The sequence below is a fragment of the Ochotona princeps genome, chromosome 22, assembly GCF_030435755.1.
Source record: "Ochotona princeps isolate mOchPri1 chromosome 22, mOchPri1.hap1, whole genome shotgun sequence".
NCBI lineage: Eukaryota > Metazoa > Chordata > Mammalia > Lagomorpha > Ochotonidae > Ochotona > Ochotona princeps.
The window spans coordinates 26,494,848-26,522,170 of NC_080853.1; the positions used below are offsets into that span (position 1 = coordinate 26,494,848).

At 45.7% G+C, this 27,323-nt stretch overlaps 1 protein-coding gene across 4 annotated transcripts in view; it reads left to right on the top strand.

Moving 5' to 3' along the window:
* KIF16B (kinesin family member 16B) overlaps positions 1 to 27,323 on the top strand; it is a 245,044-nt gene that overhangs the window by 15,856 nt on the left and 201,865 nt on the right. For all 4 annotated transcript variants that reach the window (XM_058679735.1, XM_058679736.1, XM_058679737.1 and 1 more), the window contains exons 2-8: positions 12,113 to 12,182; positions 14,120 to 14,233; positions 19,884 to 20,000; positions 21,013 to 21,110; positions 21,786 to 21,895; positions 25,280 to 25,422; positions 27,155 to 27,323. In XM_058679735.1, coding sequence (XP_058535718.1) covers positions 12,113 to 12,182; positions 14,120 to 14,233; positions 19,884 to 20,000; positions 21,013 to 21,110; positions 21,786 to 21,895; positions 25,280 to 25,422; positions 27,155 to 27,323 — 821 coding nt within the window. The remainder of the gene's footprint in view (positions 1 to 12,112; positions 12,183 to 14,119; positions 14,234 to 19,883; positions 20,001 to 21,012; positions 21,111 to 21,785; positions 21,896 to 25,279; positions 25,423 to 27,154) is intronic.

Here is a 27,323-nt window from a genome sequence, read left to right on the forward strand (position 1 = left end):
CTAGGCTACCACGCTGGGTCCAGAGCTCACAAATCTTAAGGAAGCCGAGACCTAGGGATTGCAGATATTTAAAATGGTACCAAGTCCAAAATGGCAGGGGTCTTCAGGGCTGATGTTTGAGTCACTCCTCCCAAGACTTGGGACATTAGGGAAGGTAGCTGGAGGGAAGACATCTCAGCCAAGACCTGGAAAGGGGTTTTCCAGGGAGCAGTTGTGTGTGTGTGTGTATGTGTGGGGGAGGAGTGGGTGCAGCTTTGTGGGAAGGCCAGAGTCCTCATTTGATGACCTGGACATTTATCCTGGCCTTTTGTTGCTAATACGTTTGCCAGAATGATTGCAGCAATTTAATTTTCCTGTACAACTTCAGCAGGATAAGATTTTATCCACTTGTTTGTTTTCAGAAGTACCAGGGCTGTTTTCAAGTCCCTTCTTTAGGTGACTAGTAGGAAGCTAAAGGTCTCTTTGTGATGGAGAGCTTCCTTTGACAAGGGCTGAACTCTGTCTCTCCAGCATAGAAAATGCAAATGGAGCAGTCCTGAAGCTAGGCAGCACTAAGGGGCTCCCAGGAAGCAAGCCTGTCTATGTAGGGGAGAGGCTGAAGTGAAGAGCTGATCAATTGTGTGGGAGCAGAAGGGTGACTCTTGAGAGAGTGGAGGGTGGAACTGCTCATTTCATGTCAACTTGCTACCTCAACTGCCAGGCTCCATGGCCCCAGACAGTGAGTGCCAGGTTCCCTTCAGAGTCCTCCTCTCCACCTCCTTTGAAATGCGCTCCAATTAGAGGTGTGACTCTCAGGCCAGGTGCAACTTGAGCCTTGCCTTGCTCTCCTAGAATCCGTCAGAGAAGGGGTGGGGTGAGGGGCTTGTTTTATTGGGCTTGGACCATTGGGTCAGCTGAGCCACAGAAATGAGGCCAGACCTATTTGGCTGTCGATCTTGTTTTATTACAGAGGACACTGGTTATAACAGAGGGCTTTTTCTTACCTCAGGCCCTTCTGGCTTGATGACAAGGTTATCTCTTTTTTATTTTTGCCTGTAAGTTGTGGTTGTGTATTTGATTTCAGGCAGTTCAGGCTGAATTCTTGAGTGTTAAGAGCCTGTCCCCGATTTATAACCCTGAGGAGTGGCAGCTTCGTGTTTTTAAAAACTGCGTACCTGGAGGGCATCCAGAATGAAAATAGTGTCATGGAGTCACAAGAAATGGAAGTTTGGGAGCTGCTGTCCACGCTGCAGAGATGGAAGGAAGGAAATGAAAGAGGATGTCTGACTGTGGTAGCTTCCTCAATAAATCTGTGAAAGAAGCTAGGAAGCCTGAATGAATTATACCTGATGTGCCCATAGCTTGGTTTAGTCTTAACTTGTGAAAACTGAGCTTGATAATTTTCATCATGCCAGCTGGCATTTTCAGTGCTCCCCACCTCCAGAGACAATGTGAGAGGGAGAAGAGAATAAAATCCATTAGATAGAAAAGTACCTGGTGGTTATTTGAGGAGCCACAGTTCAGTTCTTTAGATTTGCTGCCCATGACACATTTCGGAAAGCAGGCAGGGGTAGCCAGTGTCCAGGCCCTGCCAAGGCAACTGCAGGTTGGACTCAACAGTTAACAAATTTATAGCAGGCCATTTTTTTTGAAGATTAATTATCCTATTTGGAAGGCAGAATTAGAGAAGGAGAGAGAGAGAGAGAGAGAAAGAAAGGGATAAAATATGAACAAATCTTCCATCTACTGGTTCATTCCTCAAATGGGCCACATAGAAGCCAGGAGCCAGGTGCTTCTTCCATGTTTGTTGTGTCGGTGCAGGAACTCAAGCATTTGGGCCATCCTTGGCTGCTCTCACAGGTACATTTACAGGGAACTGGACCAGAAATAGAACAGTTGGGATAGGAACCATCTGGGATGCTGACGCTGTAGTTGATGGCTTAACTTGCTGCACCTCAGTGCTGGCCCCTAGCCGGCTACTTGTGAAGTTGGTGATTTTGTATGGCCAGTGAATATTGTTGTAAATATCCAATGGCCCTTGGCATGGAGAATGTTCCCAGTTCCTGTTAGAGGCATATATCCTCATTCATGTTTGGTTACCCGAGGCAAGTAAAGACACTCAAAGCAAACACCCCAAGAAAGTAGTAAGAAATGGGGTACAAGAAAGGGGTCCTTGCTGTGTGCCCTGAGAACCAGGCTGGGAGCAGTGACTGGAAGGACAGACTGGAAGTTGGGGACCCCTTCTGTCAGGGATACTGCATAGCTCCCACCCCTGTTCTCCTGTGGAACACAGGGGTACTGTAATCATCCCTGTGTTTTGGAGAGGAGTCATAAATCCAGGCTCTTATGTATAATTTTGTGAATTTTAGAATACTGATAATTAAAGGTATTTTACAGCCCCATTCCTAGCCCTGGGATGACAATTTCAAACTTCCAGTTTAGGATATCTAATACTCCTTCTTTTCTACCTTGTTTTTAGATGATTGACTGCTTTAATATATTTGAAAGAGGGCAGGAGAGAGAGGGGGAGTGAGTGAGAAACATCTTTTCTATTTGCTGTTCTAGCTTCAAATGCCTGGAACAGTTAGGGTTGGGTCAGGCCAAAACAAGAAGCCCAATACATTGTGCTAGTTCTGCTTGTGCGTGAAGGCATTGCGTGCTTGTTCCTGTATGTTGTCATCCCACACCCTAATCTTATTCCTTGCAAGTCTGTGTCATTTTCTCCTGCAGGCTTTTGTGGTGACATCTGGTTAAGGGATGGGTTCTTCTTTTTTTTTAAAGATTTATTCATTTTTATTACAGCCAGATAAACACAGAGGAGGAGAGACAGAGAGGAAGATCTTCCATCCGATGATTCACTCCCCAAGTGAGCCGCAGCAGGCCGGTGCGCGCCAATCCGAAGCCGGGAACCTGGAACCTCTTCCGGGTCTCCCACACGGGTGCAGGGTCCCAATGCATTGGGCCGTCTTCGACTGCTTTCCCAGGCCACAAGCAGGGAGCTGGATGGGAAGTGGAGCTGCCGGGATCAGAACCGGCACCCATATGGGATCCCGGGGCTTTCAAGGTGAGGACTTTAGCCGCTAGGCCACGCCGCCGGGCCCAGGGATGGGTTCTTGTTGTGCCTCTGAAACACTTCACTGGACAGTGAAGTGGCAAGGGCAGGACGGTGGCTCGCACCCTGCCCAGCTAATGGCTGTCTGACCCTTAGAGTCCTAGCTGATTGCCTGTTGGTACAGCTTAAGCACCAGAATTTTTGTTTATTTAATATGATAGAGAGCACATTGATCCTTTGCTTAATTTTATCTATGATTTATTTACTTATTTGAAAAGCAGAGTTAGAGAGAGAGATCTGCCATCCTCCGAGTCACCCTCCCAATGGCTGCAATGGCCAGAGCTGTGCCAGGCTGAAGCTGGGAGCTTGCAACTTCTGGCTTTCCCTCAACAGGGCAGGGGCAGTATCCTTGGGTCATTTCTCACTGCTTTGTTGGGCATACTGACAGGAAGCTGGATGAGAAGTAGAGCATCTGGGTCTTGAGTTGGTGCCCAGATGGAATGCTAGCTTTGCCTGTGACAGCCTGCTGTGCCATACTGCCAACGCCAGCATCAGGATCTTTTGAACCCTCAGGCGTTCCTAGTGTGCTGCAGAGCTGAGTTAGGAGTCCTCAGCCAGAGTTCATGTTCTTTATGTGCACCAAGTGCACTCCCCATGGATGATGGGCCGCATGCTGTCCTTGAGTGAAAATACACTGAGGTTCAGGCTTTGGCTTCTCCCACTTGTCTTTCGTGCTGCTATATTAAAGCTCTGCGCAGAAAGCTCAGGTAAGGAATGTCCCTCTGTGTGTCTGACTGTTGCAGTCCGATCGGAGTGAGAACCAAGACTGTCAGGGTGTTCTTGTTGGAGCTGGAGCTTGTTCAGACACTGAGCAAGGCCAGATGACCTAAGTGTTCAAAGAACATCCGAGAAAGGAACTTTGAGGACTTAGCCATCATTCCTATTATGAAAAAACATGACTAGATTTCCTTTGTCTTGTTCCCAGGCCCTGCTAGGTCATGTCTCTCCTTGTACCAGCCTCCAATGCCTGGGCAGGGTGAACCCTCATCCAAACCCTTAGCTGGCTTTGCTTTATGGGCCATTTGGTGGCACTCGTGTGAGGTGAGTGTGGGTCTCTGAAGGGCAAAAGCCATGATTGCACTCCTGTGTATCCCCCACAGAGCCTCATAAAGAAGAGATGTATGTTTTTGCCTATTGATCTGTTCCTGCCCCTGGCCACGGTAGTGCTCTTTAATTTACTGTGTGAATGAGCATGGTGAGCTGCCCCCTGGAAGTAATGAGGTGGGTGCTGAGCTCAGGGCTTGAAGGACACAGTGTGCATTTCATGTCAGTAGTCAGGATAACTAGATGCTACTCCTTAGTGTGTAAAAACAAGTGAAACAGCTTTGCTGATTTTGATAGTCTTCCCTCTTAGACCAGCTGTGGCCCTTGTCTTTGAAGTTTTATCGACAGATGTTGATGACATTTTGTCAACAAAACTTCTTCACATCTTTGTCTGATAAATGGTATATATGATGTATTTTTGTGAGAGCTGGCTGGAAAATATGGCAAAATGCATTTTCTGGATTTGTTTCTACCCATGATGAGGAAGGATTAGAGATGTTAAGATTGGTCTCCCCACTGAAATGAAGCTCCCAGAGGCCAGGGTTTGCGTTGGTTTGGGCATTGGCACCTCTTCAGGACCTCAAGTGGCACCTGGTGCGTAGCAGAGATTAAGTATGCATTGATTGAGTGAAGGACTGGATCTTGCTGTTGTGATGGAGTGCTTGTGAAGAGCCTTCTGTTACCTGGTTGCTTCTGTTGTGTCCTTTATACGTTAGTGTAGCTTAGGAACTGCTGTGTGGCTGTACACAGTGCTACTTTATGAGTAGCTATGGGTCCCAGGTTTTATCCACCACAATGATAACAGTGGGAGAACCGAGGCTCAGTGAAATTAAGTTGCAAAGCTTGTCCATGTCAGGATATCAGTCCAAGTCCTTTAAGGTCAGTTGTGACCCTACCTTCTTTCCCTCAGCTTCTTCCCAGTTGTTGTTTCTTTTAGTTCACTTCCCAAATGGTTGCAACAGCCAGGGCTGAGCCAGATGAAAACCAAGAGCCTGGAACTCCATCTAGGTGTCCCCAGTGAGTTGCAGGAGCCCATGAACTTGAGCCGTCTTCTATCCCTTTCCGAAGAGCATGACCAGGGAGCTGGGTTTTAAGTGAAGCAGCTAGGCATCCATGTGGGATGCCCATGTTGTAGGTTGTCACAGAAAACATTTTTATGAAATAGAGATGAATCTGGGAAGAGAACTGCAGTGACTGTGTGGGCGAGGAGTGAAGGAAGCACTTTGCTTTCTGTTTCCAGGGCTGCTGTACTACACTGAGGGTCTTTGAGCACTGAATAGTTGGCTTAATGTCTAAACACAGGGAAACAAACCCACATATAAACAAAACCCTCTGGCCTTAAATGTTCTTTTGTTATATGAGCATAAACTTCACACCACTCTTTTTACCATGCATGTTTTGGGAAATGGATATGTTGCTTGTGAGTTTGGGACCAGCATATTGAAGAGGGCTGGCCATATGCACATATCCTTGGTTTTCCTCTTTCCTTGTGACCCAAAAGGAGACAGACGCGTGGTCCCCTGTGGTGCAGTCCTGGAGCCAGTGTCACAGCTTTGAGTTTGTGGGAAGAGATGAGCTGAGTTTGACTTCGGAGTTAATATCTGTCATGTTAACTGGTAACTGATGGAGCAAGTACACCGTCCTTTGGAAGTTGAAAGCATAGACTGGACTTTGAAGCCCTGGTTTAACTTCTCCAGTTGAGTTCAAGAAGTATCCTGTTTCCAGTCCAACAATTTCATTAATGCGCTGCTTCTGTTAACGGTAGTTACTCCTATCTCTGAGGAATGCAGCTCTAGACCCCCAGTGGATGCTAGGGACACCAGACAATGCTGGAAACTTGATGTGTGCTTTTTTCCCCATATATAAAAACTTGGGTTATCATTTTGTGCATAAATCAGGCACAGTAGGAGATTAGCAACAATAATAGAGTTGAACAATTAGAATAACATTCTGCAGTATAAGTTTTGTGAATGTGATCTCTCAAAAAGTCAAGGGAAATTTAATGTTTTGGGGCCACGGAACTGAAACCTCAGAAAGCAGGGAATAGTCGGGGAATGCTCCTGTAGATTCCTTCACTCATCTTGCTGCTTGCCATATGTCAGGGAGGTGCTGGATGCTGGAAGATGTGAACAGCTGGCTGGGCTTCCAGCCAGACATATCCAGACTGGTTGGGAAGGTAAGCATGCAGTTGTCCAGTGGTAAATGTGTCTAGCGTAGCAACCGCCCTGGTGTGCTATGGATGCTATGGAGTAGAATATATTGGCCATAAAGGCCTCCTGGAGGAGGAGGCATTTTTTGGGGGGGTGGAATTTGAAGGATAAGTCCAGTGGAGGAGATTTTTATATTCAGGGATGAAAACCGGTGTGAATAGGGCTGAGGAGGATCATTCTAGGTCTTAGGAGGAGTGGTTTGGGATAATTGACTGCAGATCTGGGGATCGATGGGGTTGGATGGAATGTGGGGTGCTTGTGCCCTTGTCTAGAGCCTGATACATTTGAAGCCTTGTAGCCTGTTTAGAGAACTACTTTGCTGTGTGTGCCTTTCATGGGTGGACTGGCTCCTTGTAGTCCTGGGGGAAGCCAGGCATGCCTCTGGCCCACCTGCAGGAATAGGCAGCTGAAGTCACATTAGGGTGCTGGCTTTGCTCTCAGTGGTGCTCTGCATACAGATTGCTAGCTGAAGCCTGGGAACCTTTTGCAGGCCTCCCTCTGTTGCAGCAATTTAAGTCTGTTATGTAGCCTCCCGGCCTCACTTTCTCTAGGTGCAAGGTGAGGGCACGGGTTTAGCGGATCCCAGTCTTCTGAGTCCAGCCCTGTTTGTCATGTGCTTCGTTCCCTGAACCTCTTCTGGACTTGCAAGCCTCTCGCCCCCTTGGCTCTCCTTGTTCTCCCCACCCCAAATTTCCCAAAGGAAGTGTTATTGTCTTCAGTTTGGAGCAGTGGAAGTTGATTCTTTTTGGTTTGGGGCTTGGATTTTGTAATGTATGAAGTTTCTCCACTGTCTAGCAACTTGCTGTTAGTGCAGACCAGGATGCACAGCAGGCTCTAATGCCCCAAATACGGAATCTATTATGTGTGCTGATTGGCTTTTTTCCCATGCTTCCAGAATGGTTCTTCTAATTGCTTGCCTTCATTAGAGTAAGTGGGGGAAATTGTGGTTCACGCAACTTTGGTGTTACGTGGTACAGATCAGAAGTCCCAGTTGGAATTCAGTGATCATGGTCCCTAAGGTGTAGTCCTGTTGTGCACCATAGCTCTGAACTTGAGGCTGGGTGGCTTAGCTTCCATTCAAAAGAAGGGATGAGAGCGTTACCTGGTGGAGACCATTTAGGGAGCAGCTGCACAGTGGTTGGATTTCACACTCACCAACAGGGACAATGACTCCTAGACTTGGGAGTGCTCCAGGCTTGGTGTATAGAGTGGGCAACCCTATGTGGAAGAGCATGATGGGTGCCAACAATTGAGTGAGAGACAGCAATGGTGGAGTTAGGAAGCCAAAAGCAAGACTCTGCCCCTGCGGTATGTGAGACTGAGTTGTATAGAAAAGCTATTGATTCTTTAACCGAAATTCAGTTCAGTTGGCCATCCTATGTTTCATCCAGAACTCTTTTTTTTTTTTTAAAGATTTATTTTATTTTTATTACAAAGTCAGATATACTGAGAGGAGGAGAGATAGAGAGGAAGTGGAGCTGCCGGGATTAGAACCAGCCAGAACTCTTAACGAAGAGAGACAGAAGGGTCACTGGAGGGAGCATAGATGTCAGTGACCGCTGAGCCTCAGGTGCAGGAGTGCTTCCCAGAGAGGGCAGCTGGGCCTGGCTCTTGGTGTTGGACACTGTGCGGTGGGCTGCAGAGTGGAAAGGAAGGTTTGTCAGTGCCTGAGGCTGGCCAGTGGCCTGGGGGCAAGTGGCAGTGTGAGGCTCTGGAGATGTCCTCCTGTGGCTGGACCAGGCTGTCAGGAGAAAGGGGAGTCAGCCTGCCCTCATTGCATATCACATGGGGAATGTACACTTGTCCTGGGGTACGGGATCTTCCTGCCTTTCAAGGGCTAAATTTTTCATTATGGAAATAATATTGAATAATGCTGCGGTCTGTTCTACCAATGAAATGGTTAAGGGCACAGTCCACCCTGTACTGGCTCCTGTGCTCTCCCTAGAGAGAGTTCTCCTGGGATGTTCAGAGTGCCCCTGGGCGTTCAGACACTGACGTGCATGTTCCATTGTCCTGTTTATCCGCTTACTGAAACACAAGTTGGATTCCTGTCCACATGCTGTTCTGCTGCTTGCTCACTCTTCTGCTTTGAGTGTTTCTTGGACTTCTTTACCAATTAGTATAAATAGTGCTCATGGAATATTTTTTTCCCCCAAAAGTACATTTTGTAAACTTTCGGCATTGTGTGTCCTGACAGCACAATAAAGACAGTTGAATATTGAATCGAATCATAGTGTATGACTTCTGAGCTAGAGGTTGAGGATTCTGGTTTGCTTCAAAACCTGTATTGAAGAATGTGCTTGACTAATGGTGCAGTTTGGAAGTTCTGATATCCCGTGTGGTTGTTTATTGTGGCTTGACCAAATACCTTCATTTGAGTGAATGGGATCAATTTGAATTGCTGAATAATTAAAAACCACATTCAGAATAGCTGAATTAGCATAAGGTTGTATTTTTCCTCTAATAAGCATTATGCTAATCACGTATCTGAGAGCTGGCATCTACATCTATTTCCTTGAGTGTTAAATCTTTCCATCCCCAATTGCCCCTCCCCTGTATTGTTCTAGAACTCAGTATACTTACTCCAGCTGGTTCATTTGTAGCATCTTATGATCTAGTTTCCAGACCTTTCAAATAAATTACTTATTTATACGAAGGGACTGTAATTGACTTTTCGGTTGAGAAACCCAATTCACCCAAGTGGCCAGGGAGAGACATAGTTCATTTTGCTCTATTATCAAATCAATGTTCCAATAATACTTTAAGATTATTTATTTTCCTCAATGTAAGAGAAATGTCAAGATTTATTTCCCATGTTTCTTAAATGTCAGAGGAAATTGACCTGAGACCGAATCACTTCAGTGCCTGGTGTTTACCGTGCTCAGCTACAGGCTCAAGAGACAAGACAGTCACTGCTGACAGCAAGCATTATTGCCCTTTTGCACAGCACCTGCAGGGCGTGGTTGTGAGGGAAGCTGGTTCCTGCATTCTTGGGGTCTTTTGGTCTAACCCAAGAGATGACATGAGCAAAGATGAAACCCCTGTGAGCAGAATGAGTGAGGCAGGTATACGAGGAGATGTTGTTTCCAAAAGTTTCTTACGAGATGAGGTCATGCTAGACTTGAGATAAACCTTGCTTGAGTGTGTTTGGGGAGGTAGGATGACCCCATAGTACAGGGGAAGCAAAAACCCAGAGAGGCAGGGGCCAATAGGAAGACCAGCATAGGAGTTCCAACAGGAACTCCAGGCGGAGTTGGGCATGGTCACTCATCCGGTCAACCAGACATAGCTAGCAGCCTTTTTATGAGCACACTAAGGTTACAGGAGCTGTTCAGGGGACTGGGTTTGTAAATGAAGTCAGGTGTGTTTCTTACTCATAAAGTCATGGTTTGGTGGGTGAGTAAGCAGGAAGGCCATGTAACCAGGGGTCAGAGCAGAGACGTTGGTGAAGGCTTTCCAGAGGGTGGGATGACCCTCTTCAAACACACAAGGAGATTATGTGCCAAAGGATTAGTTTCAACTAGAAACCCCAGACCTTGTGATGATTACATGGCTTTTCCCTAAACGTTTCTAGGAACTAGAGCAAGATTTGTTCTATGTGGCTAAAACTCTAGCTGACATCTTTGATATGAATACTGAGAAATTATTTTTGGAATGATTTAAGTTTTGATGCTTACAGAAGGAAGTGAGCTAGGAAATTATTTGTGAAATTTTCTTTCTGGAGCAGATGGCCTCTACTGTATTCTTGGTGACATGCGATTATTTTTGAAAATGATTTTGAGTTATTGGTTGCAACCTTAGGCTGATGTTGGGAAATGATCTAGGGATGGAAAGGGCTAGAAGCTGATGGTCTGCTAAGGTGTTGAGAATGAGGGACCTGAATGTCACAGCACCCAATGACTTCTTGGATCACAGCATGACACATGTATTATCCTCGGTCCAAAGCCAGTGTGCAACTTAAGAGCAAAGGATGTAAATGGTGCCAGCTGACCTGTGTGATATCCATATTCTATTATGTGAGTTAAAACATAAGATTTCGAGGTCAAGAACAAAGTTAATGAGCTCCCCAAGTGTAGGTAGTGGATTGTATTATGGAGTTTATTTCATAAGATGAAATGCAAGACCGGAGTAACACTATGCACTAACCTCATCATGAGAGCAGTGCTCTTCAAACTTCCATGTTCATTGGAAACACGATGACTTGTAGAAATGCGGGTTTCCATTCACCAGATCCTGGGTTTGGTGGGGGATGGCGCTGTGTATTTCCATTCCTAATAGAGTCTCCCTACCCCAGCCCCCTGTCACCTCTTGCTTCCACCCACCAGTTTCTAGATCACATTTTGAGTCCACCAGTTTCTAGATCACATTTTGAGTAAGAAGGCTCTAAGCTGAGGTTCTTGTCTTTTGAGTCACACAGCTCTTTGTAAAACCAAGGAAAGCTCTGGATCCTTGGAACAGGGAGCCTGTCCCCTGACCTTCCTGTGTCACACCCCACTGTGTAAGGTTTCAGGGAGGTGACTTCCACCTTGGTTTTAGAAGTGGCTAGTAGGAAGATGCTCATGTTCTACAACGGGCTTTCAGTAAGTATCTCATCTTGGGTTTTTACAGAGTGGATGTAATGTTAACTAGGCAATTATTGGGTCCCTGCAGGAACTAGGGTTAGGGAGAAGTGTGTGTGATCATTGTTTCCAAACTTTCTATCTCTTTTTCCTATTTCTGGGAGTAGGGGGGAAGATAAGGGGATAAGCCATACCCAACCTCCCAACCATCCCTGTATCTGAGGATGGGGAAAGGCCACCCAATATCAACCCAGGGTCAGATGTGGTCCATGCCCCAAGGGTTCTGCCCAGGTCGATGTGATAGTTCTGAAATGCTGTTGATCTTGTTGATCTCGTTGAGGAATCCCTTTCAGTGTCCATTGGCTGCACAGATATTTGCTGTCGTCGTTTGGGGTAGTTGTCCATATCTTCTGTTCTCCATTCTCTGCTGTGGTATCAGATCACTTCTGCAGGCCCCAATGGATTACCATGTCCTCTTTGTGCCCCATTATCTGCCATCCAGCACTCTATCTTTTACACTGAGGAGGACAAGTTCTCATAAATGGGCTCATGGACCTCGGCCAGGCGACCCAGGCCCCTCTGTACCCCTCAACCTTTGGGGCTCACAGGCCTAGCACCTACATGCTGGTGAGTCTAAGGACCTGGGCCAGGCGACCCAGGAACCTCCGGACCCCTCACCCATGGCCTTCCTGGTGCCTGCCCTGTGTTGTGTAGATGGGTCGGCATCTGTTTAGTCACTATCCTCTTAGGGTTCTTTTGGCTTCCTGCTCTGATCTTTTCTGAATAGATGTAGCAGGTGAGAGGAACAGCATCTGTTTGACTGTTCTGGGCTTTCTCTTAGTTATCATTCTGGTTGGAGGGTTAATGTGTCTTCGTAAGCCAGTGGGTTACAAGGGGAGTGTGAAGGCTTTTATGAGGAGTCCTAGATCCTTATGGTTTTCATTATTTCATTTACTCTTGTTTTGGAGTTAGAAATTCTTCCAGGTTTTGACAATGTATGGTTCTGTCAGCTTGTGATTGTCATGGTGCCAGTTATCGTGCATGCCATCATGCTTTTGTGTTTTAGGGATTTGGGAGAAGCGTCCTCAGAGATTGCTCTTCAGATGCCATCTAAAAAACAGACAGCTCCATACATGTAAAGTCAATAAAACAAGTTGTTGGTTTTTGAAAATAATCTTCTGATCAGTACCAAATGATTTGTGTTGTAGGGAAAAGGACTTGGAGGCCAAGTTCATTATTCAAATGGAGAAAAGCAAAACAACAATCACAAACTTAAAGGTAAGTGGTGACCTGGCCTGTTCCAGTCCCAGGGGCCCAGAGTCGGCTCGGTGGCTGTGATGGTTTGTACGGGAAGGGAGCGGCACAGTGCCATTTCCACGACTCGTCCTTGGGAGCTGCTAGCCTCCTCCTCAGCTTGTCCTCGGCTGGGGGCTTGGTCCCCAAGCGCAGCTGCGGTTGCTGGTTTCGTGGGTCTGGAAGCCCTGCCCCAGCTGCCTCTCTTCTGTCAGCCTCAGTGTCTGGTGAAGGAACCTGTACTTGGTAGCTGCTACCTGCTTTTTCTGTGAAGATGTGAGCCTTGCACGCGTTTCATCTCAATGGACATCATGCCTTGTAATCCTTGACGAAGTGCTAATGTTGTGATTTAAAACCCAGGACATGAAAGATTTAGTGTGTGTGTGTGTGTGTGTGTGTGTGTGTGAGAGAGAGAGAGAGAGAGAGAAAGAAAGAGAGAGAGGAAAGGGGAAAAGTGGGGGCGGGGGGAGAAGGGGCAGAGCTGAACTTTTCAGGTTGGCAAGTTACCCTTAAACATCTGGTTAGTTTCTGCTGTTAGCACACGTGTTAAAGGCCTTGAATACTTTCAGAAAGGAGGGAAACGGGTATAAAATGAGTAAAGAAACCACATGCTTTTTGGGTTTAGCCCATTTCTCCTTCTAGTCATTAAATTTCTGAGGGTTGCTACTTCTGGCCCAAATATACTTTAGGTAAAAGGAGCTGTCAAAGGGACTGGGCATCTGAGATCCAGTTTCCGAGTAGCACAGCTCACTCCTGCCTTCCGGTTGGGCATGTGTTCTGGATAACTGGCTAGACCTCCTTGAAGGGCCCTGTCCTGAAGCCTTCTCCACGGAACTTTTCTTCTCTGGTTTGCACCCTCCTTGGCTTTGCAGCTGAGTCTGGCCCCACGTGCATGGAGTTTTTCCTCCATTGGGCTGCTGGCACCCTCTCCTTTCTGCCATTCTCTGTGCTAGCTCCGTGCTGTTGGTTCCCGTGTTTTTGCCTCTTTGGTAAAAGACCCCTGGTCTTGGATCAAGCTCCTTTCATGGGCTGTTCTGGAATCTGCTCTCCTCTTCTCGAATTTAACAGACATCTCATCTCATGTCTTGTTTGAGCTGCCAGAACTGATGCTCATGTTTTTTTTTTTAAATTATCTTATTTATATAAAGTGAACAAATTTCACATATTTCATAATACAGATTTGGAGCATAGTGATACACCCCCACTCTCCCTCTTGCCTGTGTTCCAGATTTTTAATGTTTTTAATAAGGATCAAAAAGAGAATTTAGTGCTAATTTATTCATCATATAGCCAACAAACTATGTGAAGATTTGTACGTATTTTTTGTGGTAGGGGTTTCTAATTAAGCATATAGCAAAGTAGATGAGATATACACAAACATTTTCAATAATCTCATAGCATGCATGCTCTGGGAGAACCCAGATTCCCAGAAGGGAGAAATACTTCTGGATGGTATGTTGAAAGGCAGCTTCATAGAGAAGCAGACCCCTGACGTGGACTTTTCAGTGGGGCCACCACGTCAAACCACCTCATGGGGCAGTAGCAGTCCGCAGAGTTGTGCAAAGCCCAGCCCCCGGGAATTACAATGGAGAGAGCCGTGGAAATCATCGAGGCTCTGACCAGAGTATTACCTTCATGGAAGTTAGTTATGATGGGAAAAAAATAGCAGCAAGACTCTCAGCCTAGAGTCATCGCATGCAGCACTCAGATTGTGGAGGAAGTTTAGGTTGTGTGGGAGTTTTATTTATTCTCTTGGGGAGGCTAGGAGGAATAAAGCCTGATGTTCAGAGTGCAAAGATAAAAAAAGTGGTGATCATTTCATATCTTTTAGGAATAGACTCCTTTTTCCCCCCTTGGGCTCTGTCATCCATTGTTATTATTCCCTTTCCAGTGTTGTTTTTACTATAACCATCTCTTTCTAGATACCGGAAGGAGGGACTGGAGATTCAGGAAGAGAACGGACCAAGACCTTCACCTATGACTTCTCTTTTTATTCTGCTGATACAAAAAGTCCAGATTATGTCTCACAAGAAATGGTATGATAAGTTTTCAGATTCTATACTTTGTTTTATTTCCATATTGAGAAAAAATATGCCTCCCTTAGAACACTTTAAACTAGCTTGCTAGTTTTTATTCTGAATGTCGTTTGTGTAAAATCAGTCTTTGCTAATTTAGCCTTTGTTGTTGTTGTTGTTGTGATTGAACATTAATTTAAGCCTGAAGAGAATGAAGACCTCAATGGCTGATTTCTGTTTTCATTGCTTGGCATGGTGATCCTGATCTTTAATTGGTTTCAGAACTTGGTTCTGGGCATGAATGTTGTTTTGAAGGAGCTCTATGTGGGGCAGGGGAAGACAGTTGTGTGCTGCTAGCCCAGCAAATAAGTCACTTAGCTGAAGCCCGCCCGAGGAGTGGAACTGTAAGAGGGAGATTTCACACCCAAGTCTCATTTTACTTGCTTATGTGGATCATTATATGGTCTCAAAAGAATTCTAAAATCTTTCTAGAATTTACAGTGGCACTGGCATTTGTCCAAGAAACCTGTGTTGTTGGTGTTTCAGAGATAAACAGGTAGATGTTGAAGAGATATAGAGGTGTCCAGAGATCATCAGAAACCCCAACTTTGACATTTTATGTGGGCGCAAGGACAAGTGCATTTACCTGAATGGAGAAAAGCTGGGTGCTCGAGTGGAATGGGGTCAGGGGAGCACCTATACAGGTGGAAGACCAGTAGCTTCGGCCCTGACCTGCTTCGGGCTGGCCAGCAGTTCTTCAGATGAATTGCTTCCCATCTTCATGTGCTAAAACAACAGTAAGAATTCTCGTTCTGCCCACCCTAGGTTGTATTTCAAGAAGTGACGTAGGAAAACAGAGCATGAAAAAACTACTAATTCTTTGCAACTTGAAGCGTGTCCGTGCCCCAGGATTCTTAGCAGTGCCCGGGGATTTGTTAGAAATGCAGGATCTCAGGACCTATTCCAGACTGCACGATCCTGTGCAGTTTGAAGGCACCTTCACATTTAAGAAATGCAGTTGGTTTAAAAGTGGTCTGTAGAGGTCATTAGCCTTTTGAGACAATGTCAATGTTAAAAATACAGGACCAGAGTGACTATCCAGAAAATGTTGAGTCCTACGCTGGGGAAAGCTAGAAAGGGGAGGCAACAGTGGGAACAGGAGCTGTATGGACAGAGGAGAAGCCTGACGTGCAGGAGCCAGGAGAGGAAGGCTGATGGTGCATGAGTTGACCTTCTTATCAGAACCTCTGCTCAGTGTTCAGCTGTGCTAGCCCATCTTATCTCCAAGAACCAAAGAGGTCACTGTAAACTCCTTTCTTTGTTGAAGACACTCAGTATTCTTAAGTAACTTGACCAAGTTCATGCATCTAATCAACTTTTGGAGTTGACAGGGTTGAATCCCTGGGTCTGATGTACAGGGTGGTGGAGAAGACCCTGGGATGTCTTAAGGGTGTAGGGACAAGGGTTGGCATGTTTAGATGGCAGGTGGACAGGGCAGCCCATTATGTGAATCAGTGAGTAAGGGAGGAAGATAACCTTGGCCTTGAGGTGACTGGGTTAGTAAGCACTGGAGCAAAGTGTCCGGTGCAGAATAGAATCTTGTAGATGATGGAATCCAGGCATCAGAATGCGAGTGAAGTGGCAGAGGGGAAGTTCAAGGGAAACACCAGTTCGTTGTAGTTGTCTCTAGAGCATCTTTATTGGAGGATGAGTGAAGAGGCTTGAAGGTCCTCTAACTTACCTACACAATCACTGGATTTTCCTCCTATTTAGCCTGAATTTCAGGCTTTCTGGGGCTAGGAACCTGTGCTAGGGGAGAGCCCGGATGGAGGAATAGAGTGCTGTGTACAGGGCCCGTGGTAAATATTTGCTCACTGACAGGTGGTGATCGTCTTATAAGATCAGGTGACTTTCCCGGAGTTTCTGAGACTCATGGTCAGGGAGACAGCAGCAAAATTAGCTCTCTGGGAAGTTAAAAATGCTCTCTGGGAAGTTGAAAAGCAGCTTTAGATGGTGAAAAGCTTTACACTGATGAGGACCACTTTAATGTTTAGTTTCCTCCATTGTATATAAATAAATAACCTCCATTCAATTTCAGAGTCAGCAAAGCCTTAAGATATGTTAATAAGCTCTTCTGTCTGTAGAACCTTGTGTTAATAAACTTAGCATAAATACAGAAAAGTATCTGTTAAAGGGAATCCCTCTGTCCCTCATCTGAATGTTTTAATTCTGAATGTTGGCTCATGCTGCCATTGTGGCATAGGAAAGGGGCTGTGGGGTTGTCTCCCTGCCGTAAACAGGGGCGAGGATGAGTGTGGTATGGTATTGGCCCACGTGGTATAGAAACAGTCATCAGAGTGTAAAGGCATGTTGGGCTATTATTCCTATTACTGTAGCTCAAGGCAAGCTTCCCTTGATGTTTTAACAAATACCAGGTAAAGTGACCGTTATTACTATTTCTTGTTGCCAAACTAAAGTTAGAAAAAAAAATCAGTGGCAATTTAACTCACTGCAATATGAATTAAAGACCTTTACACAAACTCTAATTTTCTTAATGGAATCTTCAAAACTCCAAAGGGGGACTTTGATCACAGGCAGAGCTGGTGAAATTTGAGACCTAAAGCTCCCAGCTGCATGGGAGAAGCCCTGCTTTAGCAGTGCCCTCTAGTGGGCATGGCCCCAAAAGCCTGCTGCTACCCTAGATTTTCTTGGAAATCAGCTTTGAAGCCCAAGCTCTCACAAAGGGCAAGGTGGATGTGGGGAGCCGTGGCCAGGTGTGAGAACCTGGCTGGGTTTTCGTGTCAGCAAGCTGTCAGCCTCTTAGCTCAGGCCTCTTCCTCCCATCTTGGTGTGGTGGCCGACGTCATGTAAACGCTTGGCAAGAGCTAGGATAGGATAGCCTGTTGTCCTTGTCAGGAACCCTATATGACTGGGCAGATCTGGTCTCTCTCTGACCCTGCACTACACTTTTGGGACCTTGTTTTGCCAACTCCCTGAACCCCTTCCATTTAGAGAAAATCACCTGGGTGAGTTTTCCGGAAATAAAGTGATAAAGTAAATGACAGGTGTGACTTTTAATCCTAGGGGAGAATTTCATCCGGGAAACCTTTGGGTTAGGCTTAGAAATGACATTTCCCAGAACTCTTTTTAGGCCCCAGGCCAAACAAGGAGAGAAAAAACCATCCTTCCTTTAGTTTTGAGAAATTAATGAAGCACTTTTTTCCCATCTAGTGAAATTCTAGAAATGACTGTGTCAGTTCTTGTCTCACATGGAAGAAGAATTTCCATTCAGACAGATCAGAGAGCAAAGCAAGATTTATTAGGTCAGAAATGTGCTGCTTCACTGGTCAGGAGGAGGGCTCTTAAGAGAAAAACTTGAAAAGCTAGAATCATAATTTTGGGGAGAGGACCTGTAATCTTGTGTAGCTTCCTAACCAAGAGCGAGCAGCAGCGTGTGATTTGTAACTTCTGTTCTCAGGATAAGCTGAAAGCCTCTCTCCTTGCATTCTCATAATCAAACTGGAAACCCAAGGGGCTGGGAATTGGGGGGATCTGGCCAAAGGCAGCTGTTGGGGAAGAGACAGGCATTTTGCACCCTCTTCCATAGATTCCACTACTTCCTCGCTGTTCCGGTGATTAAACTGGAAACCAGAAACTCCTGTGGGATCATCACCTTGTTCTCAGTAAACCCTGCTTTTGGGGAGAAACATTTTGTACAGTTTTGAAGAAACCCTCCTCTTTCTCATTCCGTCAGGCACCTGGCCCTCGCTGTCGGGCAGCCCAGCTAATCCCTTACCTGGAGACACCACTGCTGACCCTGAGGTGGTTTTTTGTTTGCTTGTTTTAATGAAGTTTATTTTAAAGCTGAGGAAAGCGCACACCTATGTGAGCCATATTCAAAGATAGAGTTGGTGGGGGGAAAGGTGGGAGAGAGATGTTTCTTTGATCTGTCTGTGGGAAGTCAGAGCGCACGCATACCCTATTGCCTGATTTCTTATGTGCCTGGAAAGGGGAGTGGTTGTGTGAAACCATTCCCAAGTCTTTGGGGTGGGGGACATCCTGGGGAAAGGGTCATTTGATTGATAGGTAGGCAGACAGTATTACATAAGGCCAGGAAGGCATGACTTCCAAGTCCTGACTGTAAGCTAATTACCTGTCTGTTCCATTTCATCCTCCCCTCAGAGAGTTCCACTACTTATTTTTAAGGGTTGCTGGTGGATGTAGGTATGTCTCATCTTGCTGATTAGGGGCTTTTTCTGAGTTCATAAATCCCTCCCTATCTCATCTAATGGGCAATCTCACAAGCTGGAGTAATTCCAGCAGGTGCTAATGCCTATGTCCCCTCATCATTATTACCACTTTGAAACTCACTGGGCTTTTTGTGTTTTGAAATAGCACCTGGCTGGTTCACAGGAGTAGGTGGATTCAGTGTGTGCACCCGGGCTTGGTTCTCTTCCTTGCGCAGGAGTGAGCACAACAGGCACTGCGTGCTCAGGCCAGGACATGAGCCCTTGGGCTCTGGGCCCTGAGATCGGAGATCCTACTGTGTCTGAGACCAGCTGGACATGAAAGCTTAGATTTCTTGGTGACACCAAAGGCCATCGGTACCTGTTACCCCCATTCTCAAAACCCTGCCTGGACTCATCTCTACCTGGGCCAGGTTACCAGTTTGGCCAGTGGGACTTGTCTAACACCTGGCCATCTGCTATTTTTGGTAGCTTGATAGTAGTTGGTGACAGATTTGTGGTTCAGTTGTCTGGGTCTCATGCACTGACCCAGAGAACGCTCCCTCATAGAGTAAACACCTCTTTGGAGTTTGAGACCCTGGCCTTGGAGGAACTCCCCACCTCTCCATGGCTCTGGCTGAGAACCCTACCAAGCTTCCCCCTCTGGTGCCTCCTCTGGTGCTGAGGTGCCAGCTTTTTGAAGCAGGGAGATATTTGACGTGCTGGACAGAGATGACAGGAAGCAACAAGAAAGTTTTGGGTCATCCTTGACAGCTGGGTATCACTAGGCTGATCTCACATCCTGATGTGTCTCATTTACACGGCCTGTCCACTTGCAGTATTTCCCCTTTTCGCCTTTCACTCTGCAGGTTGTCCTTTGAGACACTGAGTGTGGACTCAGGCCATTATAGGTGTGAACCCTGGCTCCACATAGTGCCTGTCCTACCCACCCACCCTGGGCTGACACCAGGAAGAGCATCTGGACACCGGCATGGGGTGTTGACATCTCACCCAGCCTTGTCCACACCCACCTGCCACTCAGCCCTGGAGACCCATGTGAATGGCTAGCTGGACACTTAAAATAGCTCGGATTTGGTGTAGCTGGGGCAATCATTTCTGGCTGCTGTGACCTGCAGATTTTGACTGGGTTCTGGAGTTTTTGAATAACTTTGGAAAGTAATGTCATTCTATAATTTTCAGAAAGTTTTTGTTGTTAAGCTGGAAAAAGGGAAGCATCACTTTTTGCTCATTTAAAAAGTTTACTTTTGATTAAAAAAAATTTGGGTTCATACATATTCTATTGGTAACTGCTGTGCCATGATTTATTTATATAATATAATCCCTAAGGGATAAAGGTAGCATTCAAGAATATTATCAACACTACAGGAGTTTTTATTAAAACCCCTAGCATTTTCTTTTTTTGTGCCTTTTTTTCTTTCTTTCAGGTCTTCAAAACCCTGGGCACAGATGTTGTGAAATCCGCATTTGAAGGTTATAATGCTTGTGTCTTTGCATATGGGCAGACTGGATCTGGGAAGTCCTACACCATGATGGGCAGCTCTGTACGTTGTTTATGTCTCTGGGAAAGGAAATTTCTTATTATTGTGCTCTGTTCTGCTAGAATTATCTCTTTTATCTGCCTGGTCCCCACTAAACTTGCTTTTCATGTTCTGATCATTTTTTAGTAACAAGATAAAACTCAGTAATAAGTTGAGCTAGATTTCCTTTGAGAAATTTTAAATTAGAAATAGTGTTAAGTTTATAAGCATGAATAATGGATGCGAGTCCCAGTTCATTTTTCTCTTCTTAAAGGCCTTATAATCTTATCAGAAAAATACGTTGGCCCCACAAGTAATTTATTCTCCTTTCCTGCCAACACAACGGTTTGAAGAAAATTATTAAAGTCTGCTCTCTTAAAAACTCTTGAAAACATTTCTTCAAGAAAAGTATAGAAAAATAAGGTAACTTGTTGATGGAAAGGTGCTAACCATCAATCCAGCTGATGCGTGGAAAAGTTGGCTTTATGAACTATCTGGTGTTTGTAGAGTTATAGACACACTACATAACATTTTAGTAGTCAAACCACTAGCAGGCACTAATGTTTTTACTGCCCCAAGTATGAAGGTGTTAAAAGAAAAAGTTCTTGTGGGCACTTGCTGTTTTGTATTTCTTTAGGTTCACACAGTGCATGCGTGTTTTAGTTTCCAAACCTGTGGCATGTTCTAAAGGTGGGAGAGTGAGTGGGGAGGGAGAGCTTCCTGCGGTGCACACGGTGGTCCATGCCAAGGGCTTGGGGGTTAAGGGAACGTGGTCTTCCCCATCGTATGGTGTATATGACCTGTTTTCCTAAACCCAGGCTTTCCTTGCCATGACAAGTCTGTGAATGCTTTCCTGGGAATCCTTGATATTGTGAAGCTAGCGGGGGGGTGGGGGTGGGGGAGGACACACAAATGAGGGAACAGATAATCGAAAGTTTGACATTTCCCTTTATCATTGCTTCTTTCTTATTTTCTTACAGTGCCTCTGGGGAAGAGGCTCCTCCCTTAAAGCAGAATTTTCTCCTTCTCATTGTAGGGTGACTCTGGCCTAATACCTCGCATCTGTGAGGGACTCTTCAGTCGGATAAATGAAACCACCCGATGGGATGAAGCATCGTTCCGAACGGAAGTCAGGTGGGGCCTGTGGCCTGGCTTCCTGGGTGTGATCTTGGTTGGAGCCCTGGCTGCTTGGCTTGCTCTTGAAAGCAACAGTGGATAAGGAGCTTAGATTCCTGTAGGGGAGCCTTCCCACTCCTGTCCATTCCATGGCAGGTGGGGATAAAGCTTAAAAGGCTTTCTTGAGTCAGGGTTTGGGAGGCTGGTGGAGAAAGCACCGCTGGTCACACACTGAAGCATGTATCTCAAATACTCATTCTGGGCTCTTCCTTCATGTTATTCTTCATGTTGGTAGAGACACTATCAGTCTAGCACAGAAGCAAGTCTGAATGGCTGCCATGCCTTTTCCTCTTGGAAGTGTAACCTGGGGGGGTGGGTACTAGCTTACCCTGCTGAGTGGTTGTGAGGGGAGGACAGGTGAGTCTGGGGTCTCATAGCCACATGGCCTTTTGGTGGCGTGTATCCTTGCACACGTTATTTCCATCACTCTGAACATGTTTGCTCACCTGCAAGCTGAGGAGAACAGTTATGCCCCTCCTCTGGGTAGTTGTGCCAACAGTCCAGGGCAAGTTTCTAGCACACATACAAACTGAGGCCCCCCACCCAGACACACAAACATGCGTTGCAGCCATTGTGAGTATGACTGTTGTTTGGACTGGTATTTCTGAATTTAATCCAATTTCACACTTGCAGCTATTTAGAAATTTACAATGAACGGGTGAGAGATCTGCTTAGGCGGAAGTCATCTAAAACCTTCAATTTAAGAGTCCGGGAGCATCCCAAAGAAGGCCCTTATGTTGAAGGTAAGACAGGATGGTCCCCAGCCCCAATTCTCTCTGGGGTTAACAACAACACTCTCCAAGGCAGAAATGGTGAGATTGGAAAAGTGTGTTTGCATTCAGAACTTTATTCCATTGGAAGTGGCAGCAGCCGTCGCCTGCCAGATTCCTGTGTCCCTGACTTTGAGAGGCTGCCTGGTGGTGTCCTCTGGCTGTAAGCGATTGCATGGTCTCCCATTCTCTGAGTCCCATGGAGTGAGCCAATCATCTGTGCCTTCTAGTGGTGTTGTGCCTTAGCCTTGCGTTGTCTCCAGAGGCAGGAAAGAGAAGACAAAGCAGAAAAGCGTTGGCAGGACATCCCAGGTGTGACTGTCAGCATCTGTGCGGGGCCACACTGGCAACGTCCCAGTTAGTGGTGAGGATGCCACCAGGCCACCCTTGTAAGGAAGCTAAGTCCCTGGGCCGAAGGAGGCTGAGTGACAGCTGGCCTGCTGGAATCGGGCAGAGGTGTGCCTCTGTGTAGATGGTACCTCTCTGGGTGTCTCCTTGGAGGTGAAGCAGCACTGCCCCTGGGTTCAAGATGCTCCTGTTTTTGCTCATCTTATTCACTTGGAAATATCAGGTGCACCAGAAGAACCCACATGTGCTAGCTATTGCCTTTCATGTTGAAAGCAAAGTATGGCGCTAGGTAATTGTTTTGTGGCCCCATGGATAGATATTGTTAAGAGTTCTTAACTCCTGTGGATGTATGTTTTCCTCTTAGTTTTCTTATCATATATCAACAACCATAACACTGACAAATGAACCAGGTGCTTGTGATGATTTAGTTTACAATAAACGTGCTCGTCAAACATAACAGGGACGAGAGGTTTCCTCACCCTTACCTGTTTCCTTATCTGTCTAGGAGGCAGGTCCACTGTTGTGCCAGGCCGAGCCGCCACTCAGATGGCTGGCATCTCAGGACGCTTTGAGGCCAGGATCCTGTGCTTCCCCTCCGGCTTTCTGCCAGTGTGCCTCAGAAGGAGGTGGAGGATGTCAAGTCCCTGGGCCCTCGCCATCAGTGTGTGAGGCCAGGGTGGTGTGCTTGGCCTGGCTTCAGCCTGGCCCCAACCTGAAGGTTGCAGTGGTTAGAGTGGACTCACAAAAGCAAGATTTCTATCTCTGTCTCTCCTTCTCTGTTTTGCTGCCTTTCTAATAAATAAATTAACAAATCTTAAAAAAAATAACTGCCGAGGAGGAAAAACAAAATGAACTGGTACCACAGTTCAAGTTTTACGCTGGGATAAATGGTAGCCTGATTTAATATTTGAATGTCAAATATGAAATGATTGCAAAATGCTGTGGCTTAATTTTTTTCTAGAAACTTGAAGAAAGGACAGCTAAAAATTTGACTTGAAACCTGAAATTGTTCAAGTAAAGGTACTAATTTTGAAACAGTAAAGCTAAAATTGTGTGTTTGGCAGAAACAATGTAATAAACAAAGCAGAAAAAAATTTATATTTTTATTTAAAAAACTTACATACTTTTGTTGCAAAGTCAGATATACAAAGAGGAGGGGAGATAGAGAGGAAGATCTTCTGTCTGTTGATTCACTCCCCAAGTGAGAGCAGCGGCCGGTGCTGTGCCAATCTGAAGCCATGAGCCAGGAGCATCTTCCAGGTCTCCCACGTGGGTGCAGGGTCCCAAGGCTTTGAGCTGTCCTCCACTGCTTTCCCAGACCACAAGCAGGGAGCTGGATGGGAAGCGGGGATGTCAGGATTAGAACCTGCACCCACATGGGATCCTATTGCTTTCAAGGTGAAGACTTTAGCTGCTAGGCTACTGCGCCAGGCCCTAGAAAGCTTATTTTGAAACTGGGGAGAACAGTTTTTCAAGTTTCAGACAAAGGACTAATTTACTTAATATATGAGAAATTCCTGTGAATCAGTAGGCCAGCTCTAGCAGGCAAGTAGAGAGGTGGACAAAGGCGATGGTCGACTCCTCAGAGATGGAAAGACTCATGCTTCTTAGAGGAAAGAGTCCCCAGCCTTGCTCATAAGAAAGAGAAATGCAAAATTAAGATACTTTAGATAATGTGTTTCCATCTTGGGTGACATAAATAAGCCTGATAAGACAATGTTGGGGCATGTGCTAGGAGAGAAGCATTCTTTCGTTGAATTTTTTGTTTATTTGCAAGGGAGAGAGATTGAGGTCCCGTTCACCTGTCAATCCCCACATGTCCCCAACAGCCCCACATGTCCCTCCCAGTCCCCAGCTGGGAGGTAGGAACAGTCTGTCTTCCACGTGGGTGGGGGATGCCAGCCACCTGAGGCCATCACTGCAGCCTGCAAGGGTCTGGGGATGGATGTCAGGGGCTGGAGATGGCACTCTGACAGAGAGCGAGAGCCTGTCAACCACTTTCTCAATGGCCAAATGCTCACTCTCAAGATAGGAGCTATGGAGTGTGACTCGCTGGGTACGAGTTGTCCTCTATGGTATGCTGCCTCTGTGGAGGACAGTTCTGTAATATGTATCACGATTTTGAATGACTTTGGATTTAGCAGTTCCATCTGTCAGAATTTCCTCAGCAGAACCATTGGTAGACATTTGGAAAGACATATGTCTAAGATTATTTGCAGCAGCATTACTTGTAATTGGAAACAAAATGTAAACAACTTCTACAGTCTCAATAGGAGACTAGTTAAATTGATTATGGTGCAGACATAGAATCGAATGCTCTGTAGGCTTAAAAATAAATGAGAAACCACATGAAGGAATACAGAATATTTTCAGTCTGTTATTACATAAGAAGGCAAGGTGCACCATAATGTTTATGATATGCTACTGTTTCTGCAAAAGAAGAAAGAAGCATGTTTTATATACATGTAATTACCTGTGCTTGTACAGGTTGTTTCTAGAAAGAAATGGGGAAACCGTTATTTAGTTGTCCTCCATAAGGGATGACAGGGGGCACTTTACACAGTATAGCTTTTGAGTTTGGAACCATATGAATGTTCAAATGATAATAAAAGAGAATAATAATTTGTATACAGGATTTACACGGTGTTTTTTGGATTTTGCATGAAGGCAATGCTCTTTCATTTTTCTTCTGTATGTTGTGGCTGGTACAAATGAGCTCGATCTTAATCATGAACACACGTGCCTAGTACTGTAGGTGACAGGTAGACATGATTAGATGAGGTGACCAGGGTGGGAGGTAAGGGGACACAGGGAGGCTTGAACAGCTAGGAAGCAACAGAACTGGGTTTTGATTCCAACAGCCCTGCTCTCAAGACTAAGCTGTGTAGCACCACACCCCAGAAACAAGGTTTTTCTAAGACTGCAGGTTCTGTGGAGAGGAAACGCTTCACTCCATTAACCATGTATTAGGGAGAATTCTTGACTTCCTATGTTTTTTTTTTTTGTCAGATTTATCCAAACATCTGGTACAGAATTACAGCGATGTGGAAGAACTTATGGAGGCAGGAAATATCAATCGTACCACGGCTGCAACTGGCATGAATGATGTCAGCAGCAGGTCTCATGCCATTTTCACGATCAAGTTCACTCAGGTAAGACAGATGTTGGGGACACGGGGCGGGGCCAGCGGCACCCCAGAGGTTTTCACTTGTTGATTAGCACCAGCTGAGGACTGACCATTGTTGAACCAGGAGCGGCAGCAGGCCAAGGTGACCTACTGTCATTTTCTTGTTAATTAGAGTTGAACCTGTGCTGTATGCTGGGTTTCTCCATGGTTACAATCACAGTCATTTGAAACATCCTGATGTGTACCCCTAAGAAATATTTAGCACGCATCTGGCCTGTTCTAGACATAAGAAAAAATTTGCTCCGTGCCCAATTAGACCAAAGTTTTCACTGTGGCAAGCTCTGCAGGAGATAATGGATTGTGAGTGCGACCAGCTGGAGGCCAAGGTGAATAACTCAGCGTGGTCCATTATCGCCCCACGGAGCTCAGCCCGCAGTGTTGATTATCATTATTAGAATAATATCACAGGACAAGGGACATTTATAAGTAAGAACATAGGAATTCGTTATGATCAAGTGATGGAGACCATCTTGAATATGCATAGAAATTACTGAGAGTAAATGTTTTCACTGCAAAGCCAGTAGAAATTGGGAAATGTGAAACTGTGGGTTCCTCCCAGGACTTGTACATGTGTTTGTGCAAGATTTGGGGTGTCTTCACCTGTGTTCACAGTCGAACACCTCGCACAGAGGAAGAGAACAACAAAACAAAACCTATTTGGCTAAGAGCATTCAGAGCAGCTCCTACACTTCCCACCTCCTTGCTGTGTATGTAGCTTATTGTCATTGACTGGCTGTTTTGTGTTCTGCCTAATGCTTGGTTAGGATGGAACCCGCACTAGTTTGGAAGAAGCTTATGTTTCTTTCAGAATATGGGTTGTTTTGTATTGTTTGTGTTTTGGTCCAGTACTACAAATGTACTTTAAAACTCACTAGGAAAATAAAGTTTTGGTAGACTCTGGATGCAGAGAACGTTGTTCTCCAAGCCTCTTATTAAAAACATGATTGGCGGGCCCGGCACGATAGTGTAGTGGTTAAAGTCTTTGCCTTGCATGCTCGGGATCCCATATGGGCACTGGTTCTAATCCCGGTGGCCCCGCTTCCTATCCAGCTCCCTGCTTGTGGCCTGGGAAAGCAGTGGAGGATGGCTCAAAACCTTGGGACCCTGCACCCACGTGGGAGACCCGGAAGAGCTCCTGGCTTCGGATTGGCTCAGCTCCAGCCATTGTGGCCTCTTGGGGAGTGAACCATCTGACGGAAGATCTTCCTCTTTATCTTTCCTCCTCTTTGCATATCTGGCTTTGAAATAAAAATAAATAAATCTTAAAGCGTGATTGGCAACACAAAATGGTACCCAGTGATCTTCTGTGTGTCTGCATTTATTGCGTCTTGGAGTGGCCTGGCGCTTGGACTGCTGGAGTTTAGAAGTGAAGAGAACTCATGATTTGTTCGCTTATATTTTCTTTGTGGGGTGGTCCTCCAAGGCTAGTTTCCCATTCCCTGGCATTGTTCTTCAGGAGGCCTTGGTCGAGAATGATACGAGAAGCATCATATGTGGTAGATTACTTTTGTGTAGAATTTAACTTGGGAGAATTCTGCAGCTGGTTTGAAGACCAATAAATAGAAGTATGGGGAAAAAAAAGGGCTCTTACCCTAAGAGATCTCAGTGAGGCGTGGGACGTAATTAGAATTTGTATCATAAACAGCATCAGGGCACTGGACACACCTCCTCAGTTTTACTTTGCTGTTTTATCACAGGCAAAATTTGACTCTGAAATGCCGTGTGAAACAGTGAGCAAGATCCACTTAGTTGATCTGGCTGGAAGCGAGCGCGCGGATGCTACCGGTGCCACCGGGGTTAGGCTGAAGGAAGGGGGAAACATTAACAAGTCCCTCGTGACTCTGGGGAACGTCATTTCTGCCTTAG